This window comes from Clinocottus analis, unplaced genomic scaffold, assembly GCF_023055335.1.
Source record: "Clinocottus analis isolate CAN_PGR_092001 unplaced genomic scaffold, fCliAna1.0.p SCAF_7, whole genome shotgun sequence".
Lineage (NCBI taxonomy): Eukaryota > Metazoa > Chordata > Actinopteri > Perciformes > Cottidae > Clinocottus > Clinocottus analis.
Window position 1 is genome coordinate 19,574,499 of NW_027176229.1, and position 26,839 is coordinate 19,601,337.

Genomic DNA, 26,839 nt, shown 5'->3' on the forward strand with positions numbered 1-26,839 from the left:
CACACAGCACCAAAGTCATGTAAAAATTAGAAGAAAAAAAAACAGCACTAAAAATACAAAAAATACAACAACAAGAACTTTCACGGTGAGCCAAAAAAACCTAAAGGAATGCACCAACTATTTTACTTGAATTTGCATTTCTGCTTCCCTTTATTGTTACCAGTGGCTGGCGCTGGCTCAGTAGGTGGAAGTGAAGAACAATACTTCAAAGAGATTGTTGAGAATTCAGTGTGTTTGTGAGACTTGACTTGAAGGAGTGAAAGTTTTCTCCAGGATACTCTATGTATACATCATCATTGGTGTCAGTGGAGGATGATGAAAGAGACAAATTGGAGACAACTGTGACTGATGGAGACTGATATACTGCTGCTTAAGCAAAGTGTCATTCAAGGTGCAGAGATGGGAATGCTACTCAACACTAAAGTGCACTCCAGATGCTAGTTAAAGAAACCAAACATGTACAGTAGGAGTGCGAAGAAATATTACCCATGGTGACGGAGGGTATTTCTTTCAGTTTCCTATATGACATTGAAGATATCTTCCCTCATAATCACTTCTTCTTAAATTGCAAAAGTGTATTGTTCCCAGGAGCTTCATTATATTTTGAATATTCAGAACATTTAAAACCACCTTACCCACAGCAGTGTGTCTTGAAAATATGCTGATTTTGTGCAGGAGACGTGTGTCTTTTGTGCAGGCGTCTCGTGTTTGTGTGTGTTTGCTTTCATTTTGTGGGCATTTGCAGTTTGCCAACAAAAGGTGGTTTTCATTTTCTTCCCCTCATGTCACATTCCAGCTGCCTTGATTGCTACAAGCAGGTTGGCAAACATTTACTCCCATTTCATAAAGGTTTTATTTTATTTCTCCATCCTAAATCCAGACAAGCTGACACTCAACCTTTTGTATGCCAGTCTCCTTCATACTGGTGTTCTAATAAAATCCTCTAAAAAAAACACTAACAGAATTTTCGAAATTAGTTATCTTATTTTTCCACTGAATTAAACATCTCCAGTCATAAAGACATCAGGCCTCACACCTAAACTTGTCATCTTCTGTTCAACTCTGTACTGTTAACAGATGCACTATAACATTCTGGGTGGGTTTGCATTATATAGCTGCAGCAACATGGACAGGAATCACAAACGTATGCAACATTTTATATTTCATTTAATTAACTATTATGCATGATTTCTTTTAGATAAAACTACTCATGTAAACTTAAAACCTACGGTCATAACTTTTTTTCTATACTTTTAGTCATAATTAACCCGGAGTCATTCATTTCAACAACTACATTTTGTTAAACTATGAAACAATCTCATATTGCCATGTTATGATTCCACCTAAAATAGATATACAAGAAAATGATCGCCTACTCCAAGTTCAGAGGCAGATGGTAAGAAATTCTTTAATTCAGGCACCAAAGGACAAGATTGAAGTGATTAACTGAAATAAAATTGCAGTTACCAAAAATAAAAAGGTACTTCTACCTTTAAAAAAAAGCACATTTGAGCTGCGAAATGTGTCTCAAAAGCTATTATTATGTCACATGCTATTACTTGTGCATTGATGGCGTTTCTAAAACGTCTTTTCTTAGTGGTTAAAGCTTGAAAAGATGAATGTTGGAGAGGTTGTTTTCTTGATTGACAGGTGTTCTGAGCCAGAAGCTGATGTTTAGTCCCATCTCCCCTTTGCCCAAATTTGGATTATCTTTCCCCATGTAATAGACAAAGATGATGTCTAAAGTCAGCTCCGAAAGCGTGTGAACGATGCAACGCAGACAGAAAGAGAGATTCATTTTCTTTTTTACACTCATTTTGTTGGTTAATACAAATAAATGTATTTAAATATTGCAGGTACATCAGGAGAATTCATTTTAAAGCTTTTAAACCAAGCAATCGGAGGGAAAGCTACAAATCCGTTGATGTTTTTGAGGCTTGGAAAATCCTTTTCTCTTGTGAACTATCCTCAATGCCCTTTGGCCAGCGTATTTACTGTATACTGTTACGTGACATTGCTGTTTCCATATTACCCACTTTTAAAATCGATGAGATAAACTCAGACATGTGTTTGCAATCATCTCAGCCTCTCTTATTTCCTGTTGACTGCTCTGTGTGTTGGCCATTATACAAGTCATGATAGAGGACCGCGGGGAGACCCCATTCCTGCCCTCTGCTCTTCGTTCAGCTCTGGCATTTTATTTGTGATTTTGAGATTTACCTGTGCTGCCCCATTATTAGTTTTTTTTTAAACCGCCGTGTGGGTCATTTACAGTTTAACCCACATTCTATCTGAGGTACTTGGAAAGATCCAACATAGGAGTTCCTCACAGCCTTGTACATTGTTGACTCGCATGTGGAGCTCTCGCATGCAAAAGGAGTCCAATTTGTGTCAAGTAGTTCCAGGACGTTGACTGCATGAAACGGCGCAGTGCGTTTCTGAATGCTCGGGGACAAGGAGGGGATTACTGCAAGATTGTTTTGCATAGAATTGTTGTCAAAGCTGTTTAAAAGGAATTTCATTAAGAAGGTCAAGGGGTACATTTAACTGAATGTCATTTAAGAACACAGACTTTACAACTGACTCCACGCTGCTCTCGGTCCCGTAGGTGTGGCGAGGCAGTTGAGAAGAATAAGCACCTGATCACATTCGACCAGAAAGAGTACCAGCAGGAGCTGAAGAAGAACTACAACCGCCTGAGAGAGAACCTGAGGCCTATGCTGGAGAGGAAGATACCTGAGCTCTATAAACCCATCATCAGGCCTCGGCTAGAGAACAGGTAAACAGACCCAGCCACTGTTTTGACAAGATTCAGCGGTGAGGGTAAGAAAAAAAACAAACATGTCATTGATTTCATCGCTCTCTATGATTGCTGAACCCAAAGAGAAGTGAGAGCAAATGGAACTAAGCAGAGATCCATTCACAGTGGCCGTGTCGCCTCTACAAGTATTGATGGCTGAACCAGAGCCACAGTACACAGATTGAGTGCAGAGCCAAAGCCCCGGCCACATTGTACCCTTGAATTAGTAAGGACTGATTGCTCACTAAGTGCTTTTATGATCGACCATGGTAATCTTGATACATCTTACAATGTATTTCCATGCTGAGTGATGGGCATGTACTTCAAAGGGATACTTGTCCCCCAAATTTAGAATTTTCAATGAATTACTCAGGAATGGGAAGAGAGCGTCCAAAATCAGTTGCTTCAGTGTGCTTGATTAAATGAACTTGTATTTATCTCTGCAATAAAACTGCCCGTATTCATACAAAATCATATTTTTGTGCCTTGCTCAAGGAAACATTTACCGTACGTCTCTACTCCTACCTGCCCTCACCCTTCATCCTCCTCTTCCCTCCCCATCATTTTTTATCTTGAGTTTTTCACGTCTTCTTTCATCTACTTGTCCTCTCTCCGTCTCACAGGGATTCCTTCAAACGTCTAAGTTTCCGCAAAACTCAAGAGGAAAACTCCTGAGATGCCACGACTCGTCAGAGAGAGAGAGAAAGTGCTACGGAGAGGAAGTAGAGGCCGTCACACAACCGAGAGAGGAAACGAGAAGATAAGATGAAAGAAGAGGGAAAAAAACGAGGAAAGGAACGGCTGGAGACAGCCTTGGAATACTCTGCGCTAGACGCAGGTTATGTTCACAATGGAAGACTCAGTCTCGCAACGGTCCAGCAGCGCTTATTAATGTCCGCTGCACATCCACTTTTGTGATTTTGCGGTTGTTTGTTACAGGAAGCAAAAGGTTAGAGAGCACATAAAAATATGGCTGTGGGAATATCAAGCAAAGTGTAGCTTATTGAGCATTTCACTGTAAAATCTTCAGTTGCCTAGGCACTGTTGATTTCCCTTTTTTTTCTTTTCTTTTTTTTTTAAAGATAACTGCAAGTCCTAATAATGCTGCAAACATTTCCTCAGTTTTGGTACAGAGGGAGACTAGAGTTCCTCTCTGAGGCCCTTGCTGGCCCAGGGCCTGTGTGTGTGTTTGTGTGTGTATGCGTGTGCCAATAATGCTAGTGTCCTGTGTGTGTGTGTGTGTGTGTGTGTGTGTGTATGCAAATGTGTCAAAGGATGTGCAGTTATTTCGATAATGTTTCGGAGTAAAGGATTTTGGTGCCATACTGAAGTCACTTTGTACTCTGTGATGATAAATGATTCTGTTTTGTGCTAAAAGGCCTCTGAAATTCCACAGGGTGTCTTTGCATGAAATGTGCCCATTAAGAGCAGCAAGAGTATGGATGGATTTGTGCACTGGAAAAATAGACACAATTTCCCACGTTAGCTCTTGCGGCCATTCTTGTCTTAATCATGTTGAACATACAGTACCTGACCATGTAGCTAATGGAAGAGTTTAACTTATTGATGTAATTACACAGGAGATAGATAGACTTACTTTATCTGAGGCTCAAAATCACACATGGCTTATCTCTAAATACTCATTTTGTACATAGTAGATGTATTACATCAGATAGTTGCAAAGATGTTTACAAAAGGTATGAAAAACTATTTTTCATTTTATGGAAATGTATTTTTAGATAAATAGCAATAATGATATTAATTGGAAATGTCATTCAGTAGGCATGATTCAGTGGCTGAGTGTACTGTCACAACCTCAATGTATGTTCCAGTAGTTTCAGTACCTGTAAATAGTCCACGTCCTGTTATACACACAGTGCCAAATGTAATTCCTTCTTACTTAAAAACAGAGATACTATAAACGCAACATTTTGAAAATTACTCCACACAGCTGTGCTTTGCAGTGGGCGTTGTGTTTACTTGTCAAAATACATTCCAGAGGGGAAATGTACTTCTGCTTGGCAGTATTGAGTAGTGACAACTTGATTTTCTTTGACATCCATAAACAGCATACTCTTTATTTCAGTAATGTAAGTGTACTTGCAATTTCAAAAAAGTGTGTGTTTGGACACTTTTTTTTAACACACATTGATACTCATTTAAAAAAACTTTTGCTCCGTTTCTAGGTACATCTGTTATTTATGAGCTGTTGAATGTTTTTAAACAAGTGTGAGTATTAACTAAAACGGATACCTATTTTTGAAACATGCAGTACATTGCTGAAGTCGGTGTTATAAGATACATTGGTGGCATTCAACCTCTGGATATCGCATTTGTTTCTTTATCAGTTATGTTATGTTCATACCTACTGTGTTTTAGTACATTTTTACTTGCATTCTGTGCTGTCGAAAAACCCAAATAAAAGTTAATATATGCACATTTGTCATTTCTGTGTTAAGTGACTCTTTTATAAAACGTTCTTTCAAGAAATGGCCTAATATTATAAAGCTATGCCATTACTGAATGGCAATTGATAAACTAACACATTTGAAGACTATATTTCCAAGTTATACATAGTATTGTCATTCAACTATATTCATTTTACAGGCGTTTTCCTGATTAATACAATGTGAATATATACGAAGCGAGTTTGAACGGAGGGAAGAACTCGGGAGGAAAAAAAACAAACTACAACCTTCTACTGTCGCGTCAATGTGACGTCATCACTGCTCGCCGTCGACAAGCCGGACACAGGTTTGTTGTGGATTTTGTGCAAACAAGCGAGTGCTTGTGAGTACTCTGCGTTATATCGACAGTTGTTATTTTAAGGACGTGTTGCTAAACCCGCCGTAACCTCCAGTGAAGCTGGTGTTTAATGGCGGCACCGCTGCCGTAACTAGCTTTGAGTGACGGCCTCCCTCGTGCCACACTTACCAGTGAGCGTCACTCCTCCGCGAAGTTTGAAACTCAAACGTTAGCCTGCTGTCACCGCGTGTCACTGCGCTGTCTGGTGCCTTCAAAAGACGTGAGTGGTTACACACGCGTCACTCATCACAGACAACTGCGGAGTTAAGTGTTTTAACTTTGCAAGGAGTACGCATGCGCTCTGACCGACCACAGCGAGGCACAAAGTCACTTAATAGCCAGTTTCTACTAGATTTAACATCTTTCTGATTGGTCCCGTTTCAAAATGCATGGTGTTTGTTCTTTGTTGTTTGTCTACTGTGCACTGTGGTCTATTGTCTCTATGTATTTTTGGTGAGCCATCTTTCCCCACTAGGGATTAATAAAGTTTTCTAATCTAATCTATTATTCATTTTTGCTCCACTAGGCTCATAGCGACCCATTTGAACCCTCTTTGAGTCACTACTTGTCATTCCACACCATAGTAACAGTATGAAGATAGATATACAGTGAACATACTCACCAGTCACTAAAATCACAAAGTTAGCAAACACACCGGGTCATATAAGTTGTGTTTTTAGCCAACCTCTTGCAGTAATGAGATGTTATTGCTTCTTTTTTTTTTTTGGCTTCTTGTAGCTGTAGATATTATCCTCTTATTTTTTGTGTGCTCATAAATTTATGAATTTACTCCTGCACCGAATAACCTCTGAGGATTTCCTGCTGTAAATGGTAATTGCGCCTCTGTCTTGCCAAGCCGGCCTTCATGCCCCAAGCAGCCTAAATAGAAGGATTGTGACTGTATAAACTCTGATGTACAGCAGGAGAGCTTTAATACAGGCTGCGGCAGATCGTTAGCTTTTCCCGGTGCGGGGCTAATATAATATAAGGTGAGCGGCTAATATAATGACTGACTTATACCTCCACTTCATTAACACAGATCAGAAATACGATCATGAAACAGTTTTTCCTGTTTGGAAAACATTTGCAGAATGTGTGAACAGATTGAGTTTGGCATTCAAGTTTGAGTTGAGCATACAGACCCCGACAGTTTTGGCTTCGTCGCAGTACACTGGCAGAACGTTCACAAACTCAAAGTAAGCGCCTCAGCCCGCAGGAAGCTATAGAATATCCACTAAAAGTGTTGACCGTAACTTACGCAAACACACACTTTTCCCATTACCCTGTCATAGATGAAGGGGTTTGCTTCTATGGAAACAAAAACATAACAATAAAGCTTTTTTTTTTGATCTTTCCTTTTAGGTTCAGATTGATGCCATTTGTGTGACATGGAGCCAGACAAGGACCTAAACCCCGACACGGACGACCTTCCACTCCGAGCCAATACTAACCACATACTTGTCCGACATTATGTGCTGGACCTGACGGTTCATTTCGACAGGAAGGTCATCGGCGGTAGCGTCGTTCTGTTCCTGGAGCCTTGCTCTGGGTCGGGGGCCACGGCTGAGGATGACCCTGGAGCTGGGACTAAAGAGGCCGGAAGGAGTGATGTTGGGTTTGTGTGTGGATCTCACGATGTGGAGGAAGAAGGCCTTAGTGAGACTCCAACAACGATGGAGAAGAAGCCTGGTGGCATTGGGTTGGCGCAGACTGCAGCCCAAGCCGGAACTATTCAGTCTTCACATTCGTGGGAAACCACCAGCGACAGGGATTTCACCTTAATGCTGGACTGCTGTGACCTCGACGTGTCAAAGGTGGAGGAGGTGGACGTCACCTCAGTGTCGGCCACGTCTCGCCTCCTGCCAGAGGTTGCGTCCGAGAGGTCAGGTGTCAGTTCGGCGAGCCCTCAAGCCGCTTTTATCCAGAATCTCATCGCCATGCCCTCGAGCCGATGGAGGCCAAAGCAGCAGCTCTTCTCGCTGTGCAGCCGGGCCCCTGGAGCTCGAGGTGGCAGCTCGCTGCATTTTCACAGAGACCGATGGAGCTTGCAGGTGAGGAAGAAGGGGGTCGCGTCACCTCAGGAGTTCCCCCGTGTCCTCAGGATCTGCTATGAGACGAGGCCAGCAGGAGGCTCTGTGAGGTGGACCAAAGACCAGGACAACAGGTTCGTCTCGGGACGCAAATCACGAAACCATTTTGTGGTTTTGACTCGATGAGACCTTTTTAAATGCTTCGAAAACTGTTGGCACATCTGCTCTGATATCTGCTACTCGAATGAATGTAATATTAAGCCTGCCACGTTAGATGAGAATACCGGTTCATTAATTCACACAAACCCGCTTCGGGCGATTCTATTCTGCTCTGTGTGTCGACGCTTCACGTGTATATGTGTGTGTTTGCTGGATCCTTTGAGAATTGGAGGAGGGTTGTTTATAGTTTACCATTGTTTACCCTTGCAGGGTGTGTGTTTACACTGCCGGTTCTCCCATCAACAACAGAGCACTCTTCCCCTGCCAGGAGCCGCCTGTTGCCATGTCAACGTGGCAGGCAACAGTACGGGCCCCCAGTGAGTGTGTGGTTTTGATGAGCGGGGAGGAGCCCGCTGTACCTATTGAGGCTGCGGACACAGGTACGCTGCTATTTCGCAGACCTTTTGTGGAAACCACTAGAAGTCCAGTCGATTTCATGAATGTAGCCCAAAAATTCCGCATATCATCTAATTCTGAACAACATGAACGACTTCCTGTCGGTCGAGACCGTTGATTTGAAAGTATGGCTTAGTGATAAGTGACTATTTGTTCAATAATGTACATTTTCCTGAAATATTTAGTTTTTCTGTTCTATGCAAAAGGGAGAAATTAAACAGGTAATTTTGCTATTCTTGAAATCTGAACTTCAGTATTGTATAGGCACCGATATACAAACATTTCAAAGAAGACTTGTTTTACTTTGAAACAAGTTTTCCCTCAGATATAATTTAAATAGGTAAGGTGTTGCTCATTGCCGTCTGTTTTAACAATCTAAAGTAATTCTGATGAGTCAACTTCCTGTGTAAGGGGCAGTAACAATAACACTAGAGACTTGCTTTAAAAATAGATGCGGATGTGTGGATGAGATGACTGCAGCTGTACATGTTGTTGACTACTGATTTAAGAGAATTTAAAATAAAATCCTAAACTGACATATTTCTATGATTGACTAGTACTTAGATGTGTGTCATTTGACGAATGAGCATGAGGGAAATGGATTAGCTAGGTTGGAATAACAAGATGTAAGAATAACAAGACGTAAGAATAACACGTCTTCAGACTAGTCGAGTGAAACAAAATGGCATTTTAGTCCAAATGTTTGCTTCGTTCTCTGCCTGTTTTCCTCCCGACTTCCCCACCTTTTTGACCTTTTCATCCTTCCTCTCTTACCCTCCCTCTCCTCTCCGCAGGCTCCTTAATCTGGAATTACTTTGTGACTATGCCCATGCCCGCCTCCACCTTCACCTTGGCAGTGGGCCACTGGCGCCAAGTCACATCGGAAAATCCCCCGGCATCGGAAAGGGGCGCGAGAGACAAGACGGATTGTGGTGAGACGGCCAAACTCGGGTCCGCACCTGGGGAATGGGCCGAGGCTGACCTTATGTCTGGACCGAGCTCCATCAGTGAAGTAGTAAAGGGCTCTCCACTCAAGACTGGCAGGTATTTTATTATTTGTTCTTTATATGTTCTTTTCTTCCTCCTCCTCCTCCTCTTCCTCCTCTCCAGACTGTTATTAACCCAAGTCTGGCCCTTCAACATTCCACGGTAAAACTTTCCTTTCGCCATCCCAAAAATGGGGCAGGTGATGGAGAGGGTGCAGTACTCAATCAGCTTTTTTTTTATTATGACAAGCACATTAAAGCTTGTACTATATAGTACATTGGGTTCAGTGCCCAGAAGATATGATCTTTGGAGACCAAAAGAGGAACATAAAGTGCATAAATTGTACGGAGGTCGAGGATATACAGCGCAGGCTGTTGCATTGCAGAGGGCTGGCCTGCTGTGGGCATGGTTCGGCTGGGGTCTCCCTCTCCGCTGGCCGGCAGGTTGGCGGGTCTGCCAGTGGTTTCCAGTAATCCACCCTCCTCCCCTCATGGTTTTCCTCCAGCGGCAGCCCAGCTGTAGCCTGCTGCAGGCCCCAGGAATCTCCCGCTACAAGGAAGGCCTTTATTTTCAGTGAATGGCTGGAAGGAAACTTGGATGTCGCTCGGAACCTTTGGAGCGGCTCTGACGCCGAGGATGGAGGGAGTGCTGGATATTGGATTTAGAGTGAGATTGCATGTCGGCGAGATATTTTTGGGATCACTGTGGTTTGCCTTTGTGACGTATGTGTTCCATATTTCCACTGCTTTCATTTCCATCCTCATGGCACAGAGCGACGGGACCCATATGAGTTTTTTCCAACTCGAGAACTGTATAGAATTTCTATAACGAAATTCATTAAGTTGCCGTTATTAACCTTGGATTACGTTTTGTACTCTTGTTTTAATCTGCTGCAGCGGAGACCAGATCATCCACTCAGACTCTGCATTCTGTCACTCTTCGCTTGAGGACGAGCGGCTTCCTGAAACTGATTATTCAGGCATGGTGAATGACGGCATCCCTTGTTCCCATGACGACTACCCTTGCCGATTTACTGAGCAGTCGACTCGGTCCCAGCGGGTGATTTCACACCGTGTGTTTGGACCCGTCTGCTTGCTGCAGAAAGCCCAGGTGGAGTTTTGACAAAGAACCACTGAGACACGGAGGCTAATTATATCTTGTACGATTTTAAAAGAGACAGTTAGCATCGGTTCATGTTCGCGTCATCATGCCGGCGGTTTTCATCTGCCATCTCTTGGCAGAATGGTAAAGGTCATGAGGGCCACTTAAAACATTCCTCATACTCTAAATGGACATTCATAGCTCGACTAGCGTGACTATTATTTGTATAAAGTCAAAGGATTTTAGTTAGTTCTGAGCTGATGATTCTTGTTAGATGAGTGACAAAACATTCTGAACAAACAATAGGTGCAGTTACCTTTGTCTTGATACTAGATATCCTCTCACCTGGAGCAACATTAACAAATTGACATATAGAATACACATTGTTGTACATCCTACCTATCTGTATCAACATAAACACATCTGCTTCAGGTAAAACCTTGCGAGTGTATTGTTGCCAGTTGTTCTGAGACTCTTGTTGTCTTCTTCTTCTTGCAGATTGGAGTCCTGAAGCTTTTGCCGCGATGTTTGGCTGCAGCCCACGCCGTTCTGGGGGTCCACCCTTTTCCCCGCCTTGATGTTCTCATCGTTCCAGCAGGGTTCTCCAGTCTGGGCATGGCCAGGTAAGGAGACCTGGGTCTTTGGCGGAATGATGTAATGTAATCCATGCAAAGCTACTGGAAAGAGCAAAGGATAAGAAAGAAAGGAAGCGCAAGAAAACTAGTTAGATAAGGAATTAGGGGTAAATAATTCAAATTTAAAAAGTAAAAAATGTAACTTGCAATATTGCTTTTTCGGCGACTAGTCGGCAGCAGAAACAAACTGTGAACACAACACTTTAATGATATACCTTTTAAGTTGATATGACTTTTTTTTTATACATCCAGCAGATACAAAGAGACATTCAAATTAATTTGGGGATTAAATGTTTATGGCCTTCTTACTGTAAGTCCAATATTCACTCTCCATTTAGCTCCATTTTGGTCTCCATCACCTCCGGAGGGAAATATCTGACTCATAACTTAGCAGTTTGTCGACAGTGGGTTCTTGCACTTTTGTTTTCTGTGACAGCCGCGGGATGAGAGCTCTGAGAGTGAACCAAAACAGGCTATAAAACCAAAATAATTAGCTCAAAGGTGCTAAAATGCTCCATAAGGGCGGTACTTATCCACAGGGGTGATACTCATTGTTCTTCATCGTGGTGTAGTATTTTTTTTTTACTGTATTCTGTTCTCATTTTAAGGTCACGGTTTGAACAATAATTTAATATCTTGTTGTAAATAAACAGAACATCAAAGATTTGCCACAACAAAGTCAGCACTTTATGTATTTAACTTTATCCTGCTGCTTCTGGTTCGGTTCTTCAAGTTAAACGTTTTCAGGTTTGCGTAATTAATGACATACTTCACATTTCCACACACTCTTGTCTCAGTCTTCTTCGAGGAGATCTTCCACATTGGAACTCTTCACCGAATGTTCAGTCACTCGTCATCCCTCCTTTTGTTCCAACGTAACTGCGTTCAACACTCGTCCCGGCGACTAGCATGTCGGCGTGTTTCAGTTGTGAGTTTAGGACTGAATGCTGCCACAAGTGATCTATTTTTTCTAGCATAAAAAGTATCAATAAAATACTCACGCAGTACTAGGTTGAAGCGAGACAAAATGTAAACGCATATAAGTTGGCAGACAAAGGACTCTTCAGTCTCTATTGTCTCTGTCTTCTTTCCTTCTACCATGAAATCTACCTTCCTTCCTTCTTCCTTTTCCTCATTCTTTTTCTAAAACTCACCACCTATTTCTTCCTTCATCCAATTTCCCTCTAGCCATCCCCTCTCCTCTAAACCCGCTCACGTTTGTCTTTACATTTAACCCATAAAGTTGACGCAACATTTTCCTCACCTCTTCCAACATAACATGGTTCTTCCCTCTTCTTCTTTTAATTCCTGCCATCCCAAGATCCCCAAAAACGCTGATTCTCTTGATGAGATAAATGGCTAACGTCTTGTCTATAGGCACCGCTTCTTTCACTCAGCTACTCGCTCAATAGTCTGCTGTATTATACATATTTTTTTATTTTACCAGCAGAGATTCCAGGTGCTCTGCAGACTGTGCTCCCCACATGTGTATATTTACGTTTGTGTGTTGGTGTGCAGTTTAAACAGCGGTCCAGGGGCCGATGGGTCGGCGCAAAGCCACTGAATGACAGATTCATTGTCCTATGCACTAGAAATAATTCTGCTCTATGTATTTCTTTATTCCCTCTTTAGCTCCCGTCCCCTCAACTTTTTCATATTTGTCCACTTTTTATTACTTTACTCCCCCTTGTCTTATTTGATCCTTCTTCCCTTGAAATCGGTAGTGTCCTGTTTCCGTCACTTCTTCATCGCCCTCCGCTGTCTCTCATTGTCCTCTTTTCATCTCCCGACTTTCCGTTTTCTCTTTGTTTTGCCGTCCTCTCCGCGTCTCCGTACGGTCGATCACTCTTCGGTTTGGCCTCTAGCATTCTACAATAATGATATTTTCCCTGGAAATCAAGTTTTATATTTTCTCTACTTTCAGCTGCCATATATATGGTATGTTTGAAGATATAGCTGAATGCCAGCCGGTAGCCATATGAATGCAGTTAAAATTGGAAATTGAAGCAAAATAAAGACCATCAATGACTGGGCTGTTTTAATTTTGACACATTGTGTTGATAAAGTAAAGTGATTAGGGTGGTCAGTGAACGTTGTCCCAGTGTCTGCGGTCTGGAACAACAGTCTCTCTTTTTCTCCGTCTGTCTTTCTCCTCTCCCCCGGCGGCCTCCCTCGAGAAAAGTGCCCCAGACAGGATATGAGCTCATACCTGAATATGTATTCTGTGTGAATTTCTGACATTACAGCCAAGAGGAGTCTCAACCCGAGACATTTTGAAGGACAGAGGGCGACAAGTTCTCAACTTTGCATTCTTATGTTGACTACTTCACCCAGAAGGCAGAGTGCTCTTTGATCTGCAGAAAGTCTCTCCCCTCATCTTGTGAAAATCTGTCTCCGCGCTGTATTTATTTTGAACGGGCATCAAGGGCTAACACTGGAGCTGTTCTGCTGCGGCTGTTGCCTGATGGATGTTTTCTTTCCTTTATGAAGATAGCTCCCAGGCACTTATCCCTCTTGCCCTGGCTGCTTAGACTCCAGTTAGCTGCAGATGACAGAGAAGAGATTTAAGGCCTTCATTAAGCTTCAGACGGCACCTGCACTGACTCCTTATAAAACTCTGCATGGGTCTCAACCCAGTGTCAACCCACTGCATCCTCCCCTCAGTGCGGGTGGTGTACCGGTCCTGCATGTCTCCGCACTTAACCGCAGCGTCGTGCCATGAGTAGGCGGGGAGGTCAACCGAAATGGAAGCGGAGATTGAGATGGAGATGAGAGGAGGAGGGCGAAGGCGGGGTTCGCGACAGGCCAGCGGACCCCCAGGATGTGGGAGAGGATGTGTGGATTATTCCCAGCAACAAAAGCCATTAGCCCCTGGAAGGACTTCAGAGACTGGCGCTATTTAATCTAGAGATTGGGAGGTATGTGGGCCTCAGTGCTTGGGACCAAGCCAAGCGTAGTTTGTGTGCAGTGCCCCAGAAGAAACAGCAGGGGTGGAGGGGCTATAGGACAGGGAGCAGTGGCAAAGAGGCATGAAGCTGTTACAGTGTGATACACAGAGGGGAGGGGAGAGGCAAAAACAGGGGAGGATTCGCAGTGGCATGAAGTTTTAATTCTGAGATACGGAGCGGGAGGGCAGGAAACCGAAGATTAAGGAGTCAAGTAAAGGCAGGTCTGCATTGTGCACCCACGGGGGCTTTCTTACACACATACGTACACACACACACACAAGCACACACACACAGGCTCCAAGGCCGACCTAGGTGTCTGAGATAGGAGGAAACGCAACACCGTATGAAAGAGTTGCCGTCCTTTTAAACCCCTTAAAGGTGCTATGTACCGTGCGGCTTGCAGCTAACGGTGCAAACAGAGCAAACTATACGGCAAAAACGCTGGTGACGCGAATAGTGTTTACCTGATGGCTCGACTATGTCAGCAAAGGAAGGAGAAGCTCGGATTAAAACACACACGGATGGAAAGCAACTTCCTTCTCTTCCCAGGTTGACGTTCCTCCACTGTATCTTTACATAGATGATAGTTGTTTGCTGCTATTTTGAAGCTGTGAATCCGATATTTTGCAGCTTCAACGTTACTTATGTTTCCAGTCCGTTATCAAAAAGCAACAACAACATTCCCAACAACATGGAAAAGTTACGAACCAAAGTCCTAATGAATCTGCTCTGTGATGTCATGCTCAAACCGCTCACTGCAGGTGGTAATTACGAGGCCCGATTTGTGTGTATGTGCATTTGTGCATCTGCGTCTCTATTTTTACGTGCCTTAGCGCATACTTTTTTTTCTCCCTCTTTTGCGTAATCTCCACATCACATCTCAACCACGTCATTCGGTTCCGACTGGGAGTGACAGGAAGGGCACAGCATTTCCTCCCGCTCTTTGAAGCCGAGGTCTGCGTGTCCCAGAGCGCAGGCCGGACTTGTACGACTAATCAGAGATAACTGTGTTTGCAGCGTGCCCAAATGAAGACATGGCTGACGTCCCCGAGAGAGCGGCGCTTCCCCCTCTCCCCCCTCCCGTCCTACACACACACACACACACACACATTTTGTTGAGAAATGTGTTGAAACAGGCCCTTTAGGAGTGCGGATGATGTGGGATTTGTTTTTCTTCACTGTAGACGGGCAGATTCCTGTGCTTGTGTTTGTATGAATGCGTGTATTGTTCAAATGAGGAGGGTGTAAGGATGTGTACTTAAAGCAGTGGGGTGACGTCAGAGGAATGCTTCATGTCATTGCGTTTTTTTTCTCTGGTGGGGAAAATTAAGTTAACTTGTTTTTGGCGTTTGGGTTATCCTTATGTTATAGTTGTAACAGATCAATGTGTAGCCCTTTGTTTTTGCTTTTTTTCGAATGGGCCCCCCCACACCGCTTAAGAGACGGGCTCTGACAAACCCCACACATACATACTTAAACACATCCATCCGTCAACACGTGTCATTGCACTTTTATCACTAGCTTTCTGTCATTATCGCTGTTTTCTTTTTCCTCTCGCAAAATAATACAAACACATTGCACAAACAGGCTTTATCGCCAAAGTAGTTTTTATATTTCTCCAACTACACACATCATTTCCCCCGATGTTACATTTCTCACCCTCCTGTGTTTTGCGTAAAACGAAGAAAAAGAAACAACAACTCTCCCACCGGGAGTGGTTGCCTGAAGAAATACGAAGAAAAAGTATCAAGTAGTTAAACTGCTTGTTCCTTTTGCAGTGCAGCCAAACTAGGCAGCCATATAACTGTCACGGGCGCTAGGTAAAAGTTATGACTGGTGTATACCTCTTGACCTCTCTAAGTGGCACTGGAGGATTTTCAGCCTGACTTCAGTTGACTGCATTGTTTGTTTATGGGCTTGCAGGAAGTTACATTGGCCATTGGTCCCTGTTGGGAGGAAGTAGGGAGCTGGAGTGCCGTGGGGGAGCTCGTACCCTGCAGGTAATCCCCGTTGCCCTTGAGCTCTTTAGTGTACCACCTGAGCTCTTTTTCATGTTTAATGGGACCAGACTGGTGTTTTTGCACGTTTTAACCCATTAACTAGGAATCACATATTCTTCACATTACTGCCGACCATTTCCCATAGCATACCACATGCTTTTTGAGACAATGGGTTTCATTAATGTCAGTATGGAAGTAGTTGCTGTTACGCAATGTCGTTCCCACATGTTAATGCAGTTGCCAGAGAACTATTTTAGGCAACCGTTTTAATGCAAACAACATCCAAGTATGCTAGTTGTTAGTTGGTTCCAAAAACAAAGGATATGAATTTGATGACAGCCGACTCTCAATCATGCTCTAATAACATACATTTGCAACGAGACGGTTCAAAAAACGGATTCAAACCTGCTCAGTATTCAGGAATAATGGGATTACAAAACCAACAGCTTTGAAATGATAAGATGAAGCTGATCATTAAGGAAAGGACATTAACTTTGAAGACGAAAAAAGTAAATTAAATATAATAGCAGACCACAAAAGGGACATTTTGAAGACCAGATGTTCATTTTAACCTTCCCAAGTTAACAGCATGCGTCTCACTCTTATATCTTATTTTCCATGATTCCCCATCACTTTGCACCCTCGCTGAATTGTGTCTCCTGCCTCCTTGTTGACTCTTTTGTCTCCTTTTTCTCCTACTCCTCCTTAGTTTCGTTCCCAGTCCTTCCCACCGATTGTCCCCCCCTCTTCCTTCTGACGTCCCAGTGGATTTCTTGCCTTTCTGCTCTCCCCTGCAGTTTAATCTATAAAGTAACCCTAGAAGTGTGCGACACAGACCTGCTCTTTCAGGAGGCAGTTGGGTTGGGGGGGAGGGGGAGGGATCACGGTGGGGAGGGCGGAGTGTGGGGGGTCTCATTTTTTGGCTCGGGGGACAGCTGTTAATCAAATAGTCAAGGATGAGGTGTTTCTTTCTTCCCACCTTTTAGTGGATCTCCCTCTTTTCCATAGCCACACAAAAGAGCGTGGCCAGTTGAAAAGGCAGCTCTGCATGCCTGCACCTGGACAGAAGGGCGAGGGAGTGTCCTGTGAACACTTTTTAAAGTGATTGCAAGTAGTTGATATTTTTAGGTGACGTTTTCTCTCTCTTCCTTTTCCCCCCGTGTAGCTCTTGTGACTCTGCTCGCCTCCTGCTGAACACACACGGTGGCAGCCCCGAAACCCCGCGAAACATCTCTTCTAGCTTCCCTCGCCTCTTTTTTTTCTTCTCAGTCAGACCTTCCTCTGTGCCCTTAATGAAGATAGCAGGGGCCAGTTTAGCAAGTGTTTTGTTATTGAAGGTGCATTCCTTTCGAGTTATCTCGGGCCTCTCAACTTCCCTGCTCTATCTCGGTGTAGGTTTACCTGCTTTGCTACCGTCTAAAACTCGTCTTGACAGGAGAAGGTTAAACATTTAGTTGTGAACATGCAATTACTTCCACACAAGAATAGTTTATGTTAATGCGCAGCATTGTGCAAAACTCTGACCATGTTTTTTCCCCAGGTGCCATATAAGCTTTTCACTGTCATCAGTGGTTTGTGAGCGATAGTGCGTTGCTTTGAACTGCCCTCAGATTTGAACCTGCTGGCAACAGCTGGCAAATAGTACTACATTTAACAGTAACACAGGCGCACTGTGCCATAACTCTGGATTAGAGGCTGTGGCAAGACGGGCCTGTCACTGCACACCCGTTCTACTAACTAATGAATGAGTCCAGAGGACCCATTCCCCGGAGTGATGGATGGGTCCATTGCACGGCGTAGGGGACACTGCTGCTGCTGCTCTCGGTGTGCATCCTGGGGCGTGTGTGATAGTGGAACCGAGGAGGCTGGGGGTTATTTCATTTGTCTGCGCAAAGCCAGACGGCTTAATGTCCGTGGGACCTCTGCGCTGAACCGGCCAAAATGAGATATTTGAAACAAAGTGCTGTGAAATGCTCGGTGGTAATGCTTCCGATGTCTGGATTTGCTTTTAGCCTTGGGGAGAGAGCCGTGGTCCAAGCCGCTCAGCTTTTGAAATGGGCTGCTTTTAGCCACACCAGCAACTTGCCTCCACGGATGGCAGTGTCGGTCTGCCACTCTGTCGGTGGGTCAATCCTGAAATATCATATATACGGAACAGATTTCGTTAAAATCTTGTACAGACATAATTTGGAGAATGCATCCTTTTGACTTTGCTGATCCCCTGACTTTTCTATAGCACCACCAGAAGGTCAAAGTTTTCATTATGACCGCCTCAACCCTCTGTATTAAAGGCCCTATGATCGCGCCTTTTTACAATCTTTTCATTCTGTCAAACACGTCTTGTGTAGCGCTATAATGAGCGGTCTCCCTTTACATCTCCGTATGGTCTCGTTCTCTCAAGTTACATAAAAGAGACAAATTGTCTATTTATTACCGCACAGGCAAAAAATGTCTCAAATTATAATCCTGTGAAATCCATTTGTCCTGTCTTTTTCAATGAGACACAAGTGGAAGCCAACAGATTGTTCCGAGTGCTGTAGGATGAGTGATGGGGTTTGCATGAAAATAGCTGCAGTGATTCAGGATTGCGGGTTGTGTCACGTAAATGTCCCGTTGACACCTGCCTGAGGCTGACGGACAGGGGCCAGTTGTGGCCAGATGAACTCATACTGCACTGCATTAGCGTGCGTTTAAGGCCCAAAAGCACTGGAAGCCATAATTGAAGCGCTTCAATTGATGATCCTGTGGCGCACTGCGGGCATCGGATTTGAAATGCCAGCAACACAGAACTAGCAGGATTTTAGGAAAATAATGCAATTTGGGCAACATTTGTTTATTACAGATGCCCTATAATCTTTTCACTTGATATGCAAATACGCTGTTTTAAATCTATGCACACATACACTTCACACACACACACACACAAACAAACTCTCAAGAACATTCCTCTAGCGTGACATCAGTTTTTGGACTTGGCACTAAACATGGAACAAACTGCACTGTGGATTGTTTTACCGTCGAGAGATCAGATAGATCAGACATCTGCTAGCACTTCCCAGCTGATACGGATTCAAAGTAGATTTGCTGAGAGTTTGTGCGTGTGTGTGTGTGTGTGTGCGGTGAGGGGAGGCGGAGAATGTGCATGTCTGTGCCTGCACTGGTTTATGTGGGGGCACCTTGTACAGTTATTGCATCGTTATGCATGTGTGTGTGTGTGTATGTACCCAGGCATTCTTGACCTCATCAGGCTATGACCCACATGATCCCTTCAGTGTGATACAAATTTGACCTGCTTAGATGTATGCATGAATGGGCTTTTAAGATTAAGCACTTGACTACAACTAAAAAAAAGTAATCTACCCTCAAAACCTGCCATTTACTTGCTACGCGCCGGCGCTACAGCGCCTCATTTTCTCAAGACGTGAGCCTGCGGATGACCTCGGATATCTTTTCTTGCTATTTATTTTCAGGCTCTGATGCGATGCAGTGCATGCGGGTGGGGCGGCCCTCTGGGGGCCCCAGCCCTGGCCCCTGTTCATATGATCTGGCCCTACATGGAGTGGCATTTGGCCTGGCCCTGTGGGGGCCCCTTCTGGGAGCAGAGAGCTGATCTGCAGCCAGCCTGGAATGCCAGACATTTGAAGTCAGACTTGTGAAAAAAGGAACGAAGGCTGGTAGGAGTTTGGTCAAATAGGCCCCTGTGTCTAAAATAGCCCACAGACTCTGCGCGAGAGGGAGGGAAAGGAGACAAAGCGTCTTTCCGTAAGCTGACATTAGGAAAGGCCAGCCCTCCAACCTTTTGCTTGAACACAAAAGAACAAGAATAGGCAAAGTTGATTTTGTGCTTGTTATCTCTTGTGTGGCTTTGGTCATCTCCTCACTCGTTCGGACATTAAAATGTGCGCCCGTAGCTGCAAACCCATGCAGAAAACCTGCAAACAAACGACGCGTGAAGCTTCACCAGCGATGCCGTAACAGCCTCGGTGTCACACCGGTTCAGCAGTTCAACAGTTATCACACCGGGGAGTTGACACTGCACTCGGGGAAAGCGAAAAAAAACTCATCGTACAGAGTGACAGAATAGAGGATCCTCTCTCTCCCTCTGCTCTCTGTTTCTCCATAAGTACCTATCAGATAATCTTTTCATTCACTTTATCTGTGTAGTCATATTGTTCACAATATTTATATCTATGTTGTCGAATTTTATCTCCTTCTTTACTTGTCTCTCTCTCTCGCTCACACATTTACACATACAGTGCACACTCAGCTCCCATCATCTCTGTTCCTCTTCCCTCTGACAATATCTCCCCCTCGGTCTCGTGGGGCTGTTTTACTGGTGTCCCAGCTATGAGCTTAGCTAGGGCTATGGATGTCAATTATAGGACTATGATAGGGCCCCTGCTGCATTATGCATGGAAGTGTCCCGCTGGGGGAAAAAAATGGCCTACAGCCAGGAACGATGGTTGGAGGGATGAATAATGGATGGAGAGATGGAGGAGCGAAACAGTATTGCAATCTGTGTCGCACCAAATTGAAGACTTGCCCTGACTCACACCTCTGAAAATTCAAGGCCAAGTCACCCTGGGTGCCTCCGTGTCGTGAGGTTGTCTTGTGAGAAAGCACAGGAGGGCTTTTAATGAGTATTTTATTTTGTGCGTTTGGACCCGATGATGTTCCTCCATCAGAAAAGGTCACATAAGGTCCATGTCTGTTGCACTTAATGCAGACAGCCTCATCAGGATCACTTTTGTTTATCGCCCCTGGATATGAATTTATAGCACTGTTTATAAGCTTTTAAATGTACAAATGTAGAGCGTTCTCATGCTTGTGTGTGAGTTTCTGAGCGTGTTCATGTGGAGTTTTATCCGAGGAAGTCAAGAAGAAGACATATAATTGACAGCAGATAATACAATTCATGTTTGGCATCCACTTATATCTCAGATATTGTGATTCAGTTTATTTCATGCACTGCTCTTAAGAACAGAGCTAAGTAAGGATGAGTAGACAGTTTGTCTTTATTACACTTGAAGGGCAAAAAACTGTGTGACAGGAACAACTAATATGAGTTACATTACTCTAAGGTGTCAGTGGGCAAATTTATATCCAACATCCACTCTTTGAACATCAAATAATGTGTCGTCATCAAGAAATGTTGAGTGACCCTGCTGTCATTTTTTGATCAAATCTCAAACAACAAAAAAATCTGAAATCAACCACTGTGTGATGCAAAGATGTTAAGGAGTGGCCGTTGTAAGAGTATAATGTCGGCACACAGTTTCTGAGAGTTGCAGTACTACCACTTAATGCTTGGTTGATTGTAATTGTTGGTCTAATCTGGAGCTTTAGTGAATCATCTGTTGTGTGAGTAACATTTGCATTTGCAAAAAAAACAAGAATTTGGAAGGCAGTATTTGCTTACACAGATTAACGTCTTAATACATTATTTTAAAACAGCCCAGGCACTGTTGATTGTTAATTGGGGACAAACATTCCTCCCCATCGCAAATTCAGACCTACAGTGGAGAAGAAAGGTGTGTCCATATGTGCAGGTGCTACATATGCACGTACGTGTTTTCATGCATGTGTTCCTGACAGGTCCCCGATGTTTACTCATGTCATGCGGCGTATCAGTGAATGTGAAAGATGCTGTTGTTTATTCACCCCCACCAGGGTGGGATGACACTATTTATCACTGTAGTGATGGATTCCGCATCCCTCAGCGGAGCATGTGCAGGCGCCGTCTCTGAAAGGCTGTCTTTGTGTTTCACACTCACTCGCACACACATACGCACTGCTGGCAACTGACAACAAAGGCGTGCTTATCCAATTGTGGGGGAATAAGATTAGGCTACAAAGAAACTCATAAGGCTAATGTTAGCATCCCCTGCTCCAGTGAGAGCTTTTGTTTGTGTAATCAGGAAAAAACAACAACACAGGATTAGGTTGAGAGATGCTGTCACGGAAATGATGCCCGTAAGAACCTTTTGTATGATGTTGACATGTTCCTAAGGAGCCAAAGCCAATAGCCTGCCTTCTATCTGATAGTACAATCCTCGGGGGGAATACAGAGCATTTGTGTTGCTCAGATATCCAATTTATTTGTCCTCCAAAATAGACTGTCTGGCAGACCCGGACTAACCTCTGTCTTAAGTCACTGTTTTCCTTCATAATTGACTTGTCACCATAATTAGGTTGCGGCAAAAAACGAAAATAACTCCCATGTCATCTCTTGTTTTAAGATGCTAATCTTTCCTTGACGAGAGCAGCTCATTTGAGTAGACTTTTAATCCAACAGGTGAAGTGGTTGTCGCTCCTGTGTCTCTCTTTATGACTTTTAGACGCTGCATTGTGTGGTTTTATTCCTACATGATGTTCACATGTCGTTCACAGAGCGAAGATGCTCAGCAAAGCGGACTGGACTGAAGTGAAACAGAGAGCTACATACCTTCTGTAATGTTGAGGCATCTTTAACACGTTGGACACTGTAGTAGGACACAGTTTGCCATAAATTCTTCCACCTTTGTCGGGTCAATAGTGGCCTGGACACTTAAGATCCAGAGTGTGAGGGGGAACTCTAGACAATCCGGTGTTGTTTTATGGGCCAGGAGAGAGAGAGACCATTTATTAGCACCTCTGTGACCCTTCACCCATTCTTCTTTTGAAGAATGGCCTGCCTCTCACGCACAGTCGGCCCTAAGCCCCTCTGGGCGCACAAAGCTCGTTACATAAGACAGAAGTAAAGAAGGCCCCTGGAACAGTCTTCAGCTATGACCTTGGCTTTGACAGAGCGCTCCTATTGGTCCTGTTTGACCAGTTCTGTATCATGGTTAAAAATCGCTGAGAGTCCATAGTGTTTTCGGACAGATCCTGTCTACTATCACAATGTGTGGGATGTGGTTTAAACGTAAGTGCATCCTTTGAGCCGTGAGCGTGTCGGTTAGTCTCTAAGGATGGAGTGCCAGCTTGAAGAACATCAAAAGTGGCCGTCATGTCCTGGCCTCACCGATGGGACGGATCTTCATGCACCTGCTTCGAGTGCCTTAGCGCAGACCAACAGCCCGTCCGGCCTGCCGAGCGCTGCCTAAGATTTAACACCAACCGCAGGCGCATTGCTTTCTGATTGCTTGATGTGAAGGGAACAAACCGGTGCTCCAGATCCTTTCCCGTTGGCATCCGCCCCTTTTTCCCCTCATGGCTTGTTTCACAGAAATGTTCGTATGTTCCTTGATGACCAGGGTAATAGGTTGTGCAGGGTGTCTGCAGAGTATGTTTGTACCCCTGCAAGGTCAGGCCAAGTCTCTACCCAGTTCAGGTGTGTACTAAGTGGGTTTGGTAGGTCTCCCTACTTCTCTATTATCCATAGTAGAGGGCTTCCCCCCCCCTGTGCTTATTCAACCAGCAATACACTATCACACCCTGAGGACACATTATATTTGGTGGTCCCTTAAGTTTCACCAAGTACATCATCAAGTCAACACTTTGGTTCATCATACACTCTGGTTATTGATTTAATATTTCTAATCTGCCCCAGCTGCATTTTTAGTTAGTTTAGTGCTAATTTACACATGCTAGCATGCAAAAGTAAGAGGATTTACATGGGAAACATCAGCATGTTAGCATTGTGAGCATGATGATGTCAGCATTTAGAGCACCCCCGTACCTCACAGAGCCACTATAGCATGGCTGGAGACTTCTTAGTGTTTTGTGGATATAGTTATTGTGAACAAAAGCTGATATAATCTGAAATATTTAACTCTTTTGTCCACATGTTGCCGAATTTTCTTAAAAACCTTACACTATAATTTTACCAGCAAATTGTACCCTGGCTACTCATCTGAATGTGGTCTAGGCCCGGGGCCAACTCTATTTCAGCAGCTCAGTGTTCTCTGCTGGCAACAATCGTGTGCAGTGAAAGAAACTTTCCAAACCTCTGTCATACCTAGAAGTTCCTTCTTTGATTGAAGAGAAAAGTTGAACAGTTGAAGCTAAAACCAACTTTTTAACTTCGCCCGACGAGACTTCTAAAATGGACATTAAGGGAAACCATTTTCCATATGGAGTTGTAAAATAACAAATTTGCAACCATTACATTGGAATTTAGCTGCTCGCAGCCTTGTTATTTCCTCTGGTGTTCAGAGCGTTAATAAACTGCTGTTACTGGCTGAAAAGCTTAATGAGGCTTTTGAATTCTTGAGTAGAAAACATACACAGGTACCGCTAATGTGATTCTTTTTGTGTATTTTAATATGTGAATGTTGCAGATCTTTTGTGCACAGAGGTAAATACCAAGTGCTATAGTTACATACACATCATTATTATATATATTCAGATTATTTTACATAATCTTAAAATACACCATAAGTTTAATGAAAATTATTGTGAAAAGAGAGCATTTGAATTAACTACATATCTCAATAAATCTGTCAGTTATTAAAGTCAATATTTATTGAGGTTTATCATTTTTATTATACAGTCATATGTCAAGCTTTGTTCTTAATCCTTTCGTTTTCATCTCCATAAACGTCTTGAAAGTGGATTTCATTTTCTTCTATTGTAAAAAAAATAAATAAATCATGACAACTTGTGTATCCTCTTTAAACTTCAACTATGTCGTACTGCCCTGAAGTCCTCTTCAGAAACTAAGGGAAAGAGGATGTGTGGTTGTTATTAAAGCACCCCCGCCTTGATAATTTTTTAAACATTTGGCCAAACCTCTCAGAATTGCTAATTTAATTAATTTTACCCATTGTGAGTAGACAATTTCAGTCAAGAGAACATGATGTTCTTGCAGTTTTTTACAGGGTAGTTGGAATTGGCAAGAACGTTAGATGAGTCAGCTGCCCTTTGCTAATAATAATAACAGTAATAATGTAGAAGAAGGTCAAAGGGATGGGCATTGAGTGACTCCCACAGTCATTAGTACGCACACATGTTGATTCAACGTACTGTACATGACGTGTTCAGGCCACATTTCCTGTAATCATAGGTGTGGAACATTATTCAGTAACTCTTTGATCTATTTGAAGGGTGGTCATGGTTATTTTTCTCACAGTTACCTCTTCTTGTCCCGTCTGTATTTTCTACTTTTTCCATTTCTTTCCCTCCCTCTTTTTGACTCCCTTTTAGAACGTATTTCCCTCTTCAGCTCCCTTGTTCACACTGCATTTCTATGACGTTGTCTTCCCCAGCCCCCATATCATGTTCCTGTCCCAGAGTGTGCTGTGTGCTGGAAGTCCGGGTTCTGGAGAGAACGACCTGACTCTGTGCGGCTCCAGGATGTGCCATGAGATCGCCCACTCCTGGTTCGGCCTGGCCATCGGAGCCAGAGACTGGACTGAAGAATGGATCAGCAAGGGCTTTGCGACCTACCTGGAGGACATAATCTGGGCCCAAGCTCAACAAGTACCGTAAAATCAATGCCTGATGATCGCAGCTATGTTATCAAAGTAACGTAATGGTGCACCAACATTCTGAATAGCAATAAGAGCTTTCAGATACGCCATTCAAGCCAACTCGTAAAGTCTGTTTTTGCTGTGGCCATCTTGAGGAAGTTTCCACTAAGTAAGCAACTTGCTCTCATTATCAAATTTAAAATCAGTCGATGAGAAACAACCCCGGGGGAATCATGGTGGGTGTATTTACACCGAGCTTGTTTGGACCAGTTGTGTCGAAAACCACTTAAACACAAACATAAATAATAATAAACATAATGAAAACAATTGGCATTACACATTGCTGTTGCTCCATAATGAAGAAAAAAAGAGGAGAACAGTGTGTTCATGCACGGCAGTTGTTTACAACTTATGGACAGCTCTCGGATGTTGGTGTTAACAGTAACCAACCGAGGAGAACATTTGATCAAATAAGCCCCCGAATCGGAACAAAGCAAATTAACTGCAGGCCTTTTAAAAACACCATGTTTATGTAGTTAATTTTGTTCCTTTTTCTAAAGTTACCTCTATACTGTATGATCCAGCACCTTCATACCACAGGATGACATTCCCACTAGCTATTTCCACAAGTTACGCTGCCAGATTTCCCAATTGTTACTGTTGTGGTTGGAACGCACGTTGAGTAGAGTTGCTATTGCATTACTGTAGTAACACCATGTATCAAGCACACAAGGAGACAATTCATAAAAACACCAATTCAAAGCCAATCCTTTATGCAAAAAAAAAAAAAAAAAAGCACACACAAGAAAAGTCAAAGATGTTGGCCAAACAAATCATAAGAGAAATAAATACCAAATCAAACCCAAATCTTCTGAGCTACAAAACCGCAAGAGGAGCTGAACCACACCCGGGTTGTGTACAAGTATTAGACGCATTGGTATGAATCGTTTGCTTAATTGCGGCGCTGTTGAGCTGATACAGATCTAATCCTCCTACTTGCTTTTCCCACACTGTCTCGCGTTACACAAATGTTTTTCTTATGTCTGCGCTGTTAACCGTGTCACCTTTTTGATGTGTGCTTGGCTCTTAGAGAACAGATTAAAGCAGACTTGTTATTGCTGCCAAACTCAATAACAGTGTCAGAGGTAGCAGCGGGGCGACTTGTATGGTGATATTAGTGTGCGTTTGACACTTGATTTTATCAGACTCCTTCTGTTCTTTTCCTCTGGATTCTTTCCTCAAACACTTTCCTTCACGTCTTTATACCTTTCCATTTTTCTCCCTTTAGCTCTCCTTACAAGAGGCAGCTGAACAGTCTGACCTGAAGGCGCTGCTGAGGTGGAGACGACTCTCGGATGAGTTGCAGAACTCAGAAGAGGCACTTCAAATTCTCAGGTGTGTGTGTGTGTGTGTGTGTTTTTGGTCAAGTACATCTGTGTTAATCAACATACTGTTGCCACTTGAGAAGAAATTGCTGCTTGAGATTAGAGAAACAGCACCTTCAACAAGCAGAACACAGCGCAATA

General features: G+C 43.4%; 2 protein-coding genes across 7 annotated transcripts in view; both read left to right on the forward strand.

The window, feature by feature from the left end:
- Positions 1 to 5,231, forward strand: part of dock8 (dedicator of cytokinesis 8) — a 48,341-nt gene extending 43,110 nt beyond the window's left edge. The window contains exons 47-48 of the mRNA XM_068566692.1: positions 2,609 to 2,779; positions 3,424 to 5,231. Of these exons, the coding sequence (XP_068422793.1) occupies positions 2,609 to 2,779; positions 3,424 to 3,475 (223 nt within the window). The 3' untranslated portion in view covers positions 3,476 to 5,231. The remainder of the gene's footprint in view (positions 1 to 2,608; positions 2,780 to 3,423) is intronic.
- Positions 5,232 to 5,537: 306 nt separating this feature from the next.
- aopep (aminopeptidase O (putative)) overlaps positions 5,538 to 26,839 on the forward strand; it is a 66,241-nt gene continuing 44,939 nt past the window's right edge. For 4 of the 6 annotated variants that reach the window (XR_011077038.1, XM_068566693.1, XM_068566696.1 and 1 more), the window contains exons 1-8: positions 5,547 to 5,825; positions 6,968 to 7,769; positions 8,065 to 8,234; positions 9,045 to 9,294; positions 10,134 to 10,347; positions 10,837 to 10,961; positions 25,110 to 25,323; positions 26,602 to 26,708. Coding sequence is in view for 5 of the 6 variants with exons in the window: in XM_068566693.1 (XP_068422794.1) it covers positions 6,994 to 7,769; positions 8,065 to 8,234; positions 9,045 to 9,294; positions 10,134 to 10,347; positions 10,837 to 10,961; positions 25,110 to 25,323; positions 26,602 to 26,708 (1,856 nt within the window). In the remaining variant the exon portion in view is untranslated. Of the gene's footprint in view, positions 5,826 to 6,701; positions 6,802 to 6,967; positions 7,770 to 8,064; positions 8,235 to 9,044; positions 9,295 to 10,133; positions 10,348 to 10,836; positions 10,962 to 25,109; positions 25,324 to 26,601; positions 26,709 to 26,839 lie in introns of those variants that run through there. The other 2 variants (XM_068566694.1, XM_068566695.1) reach the window with 2 other exon arrangements.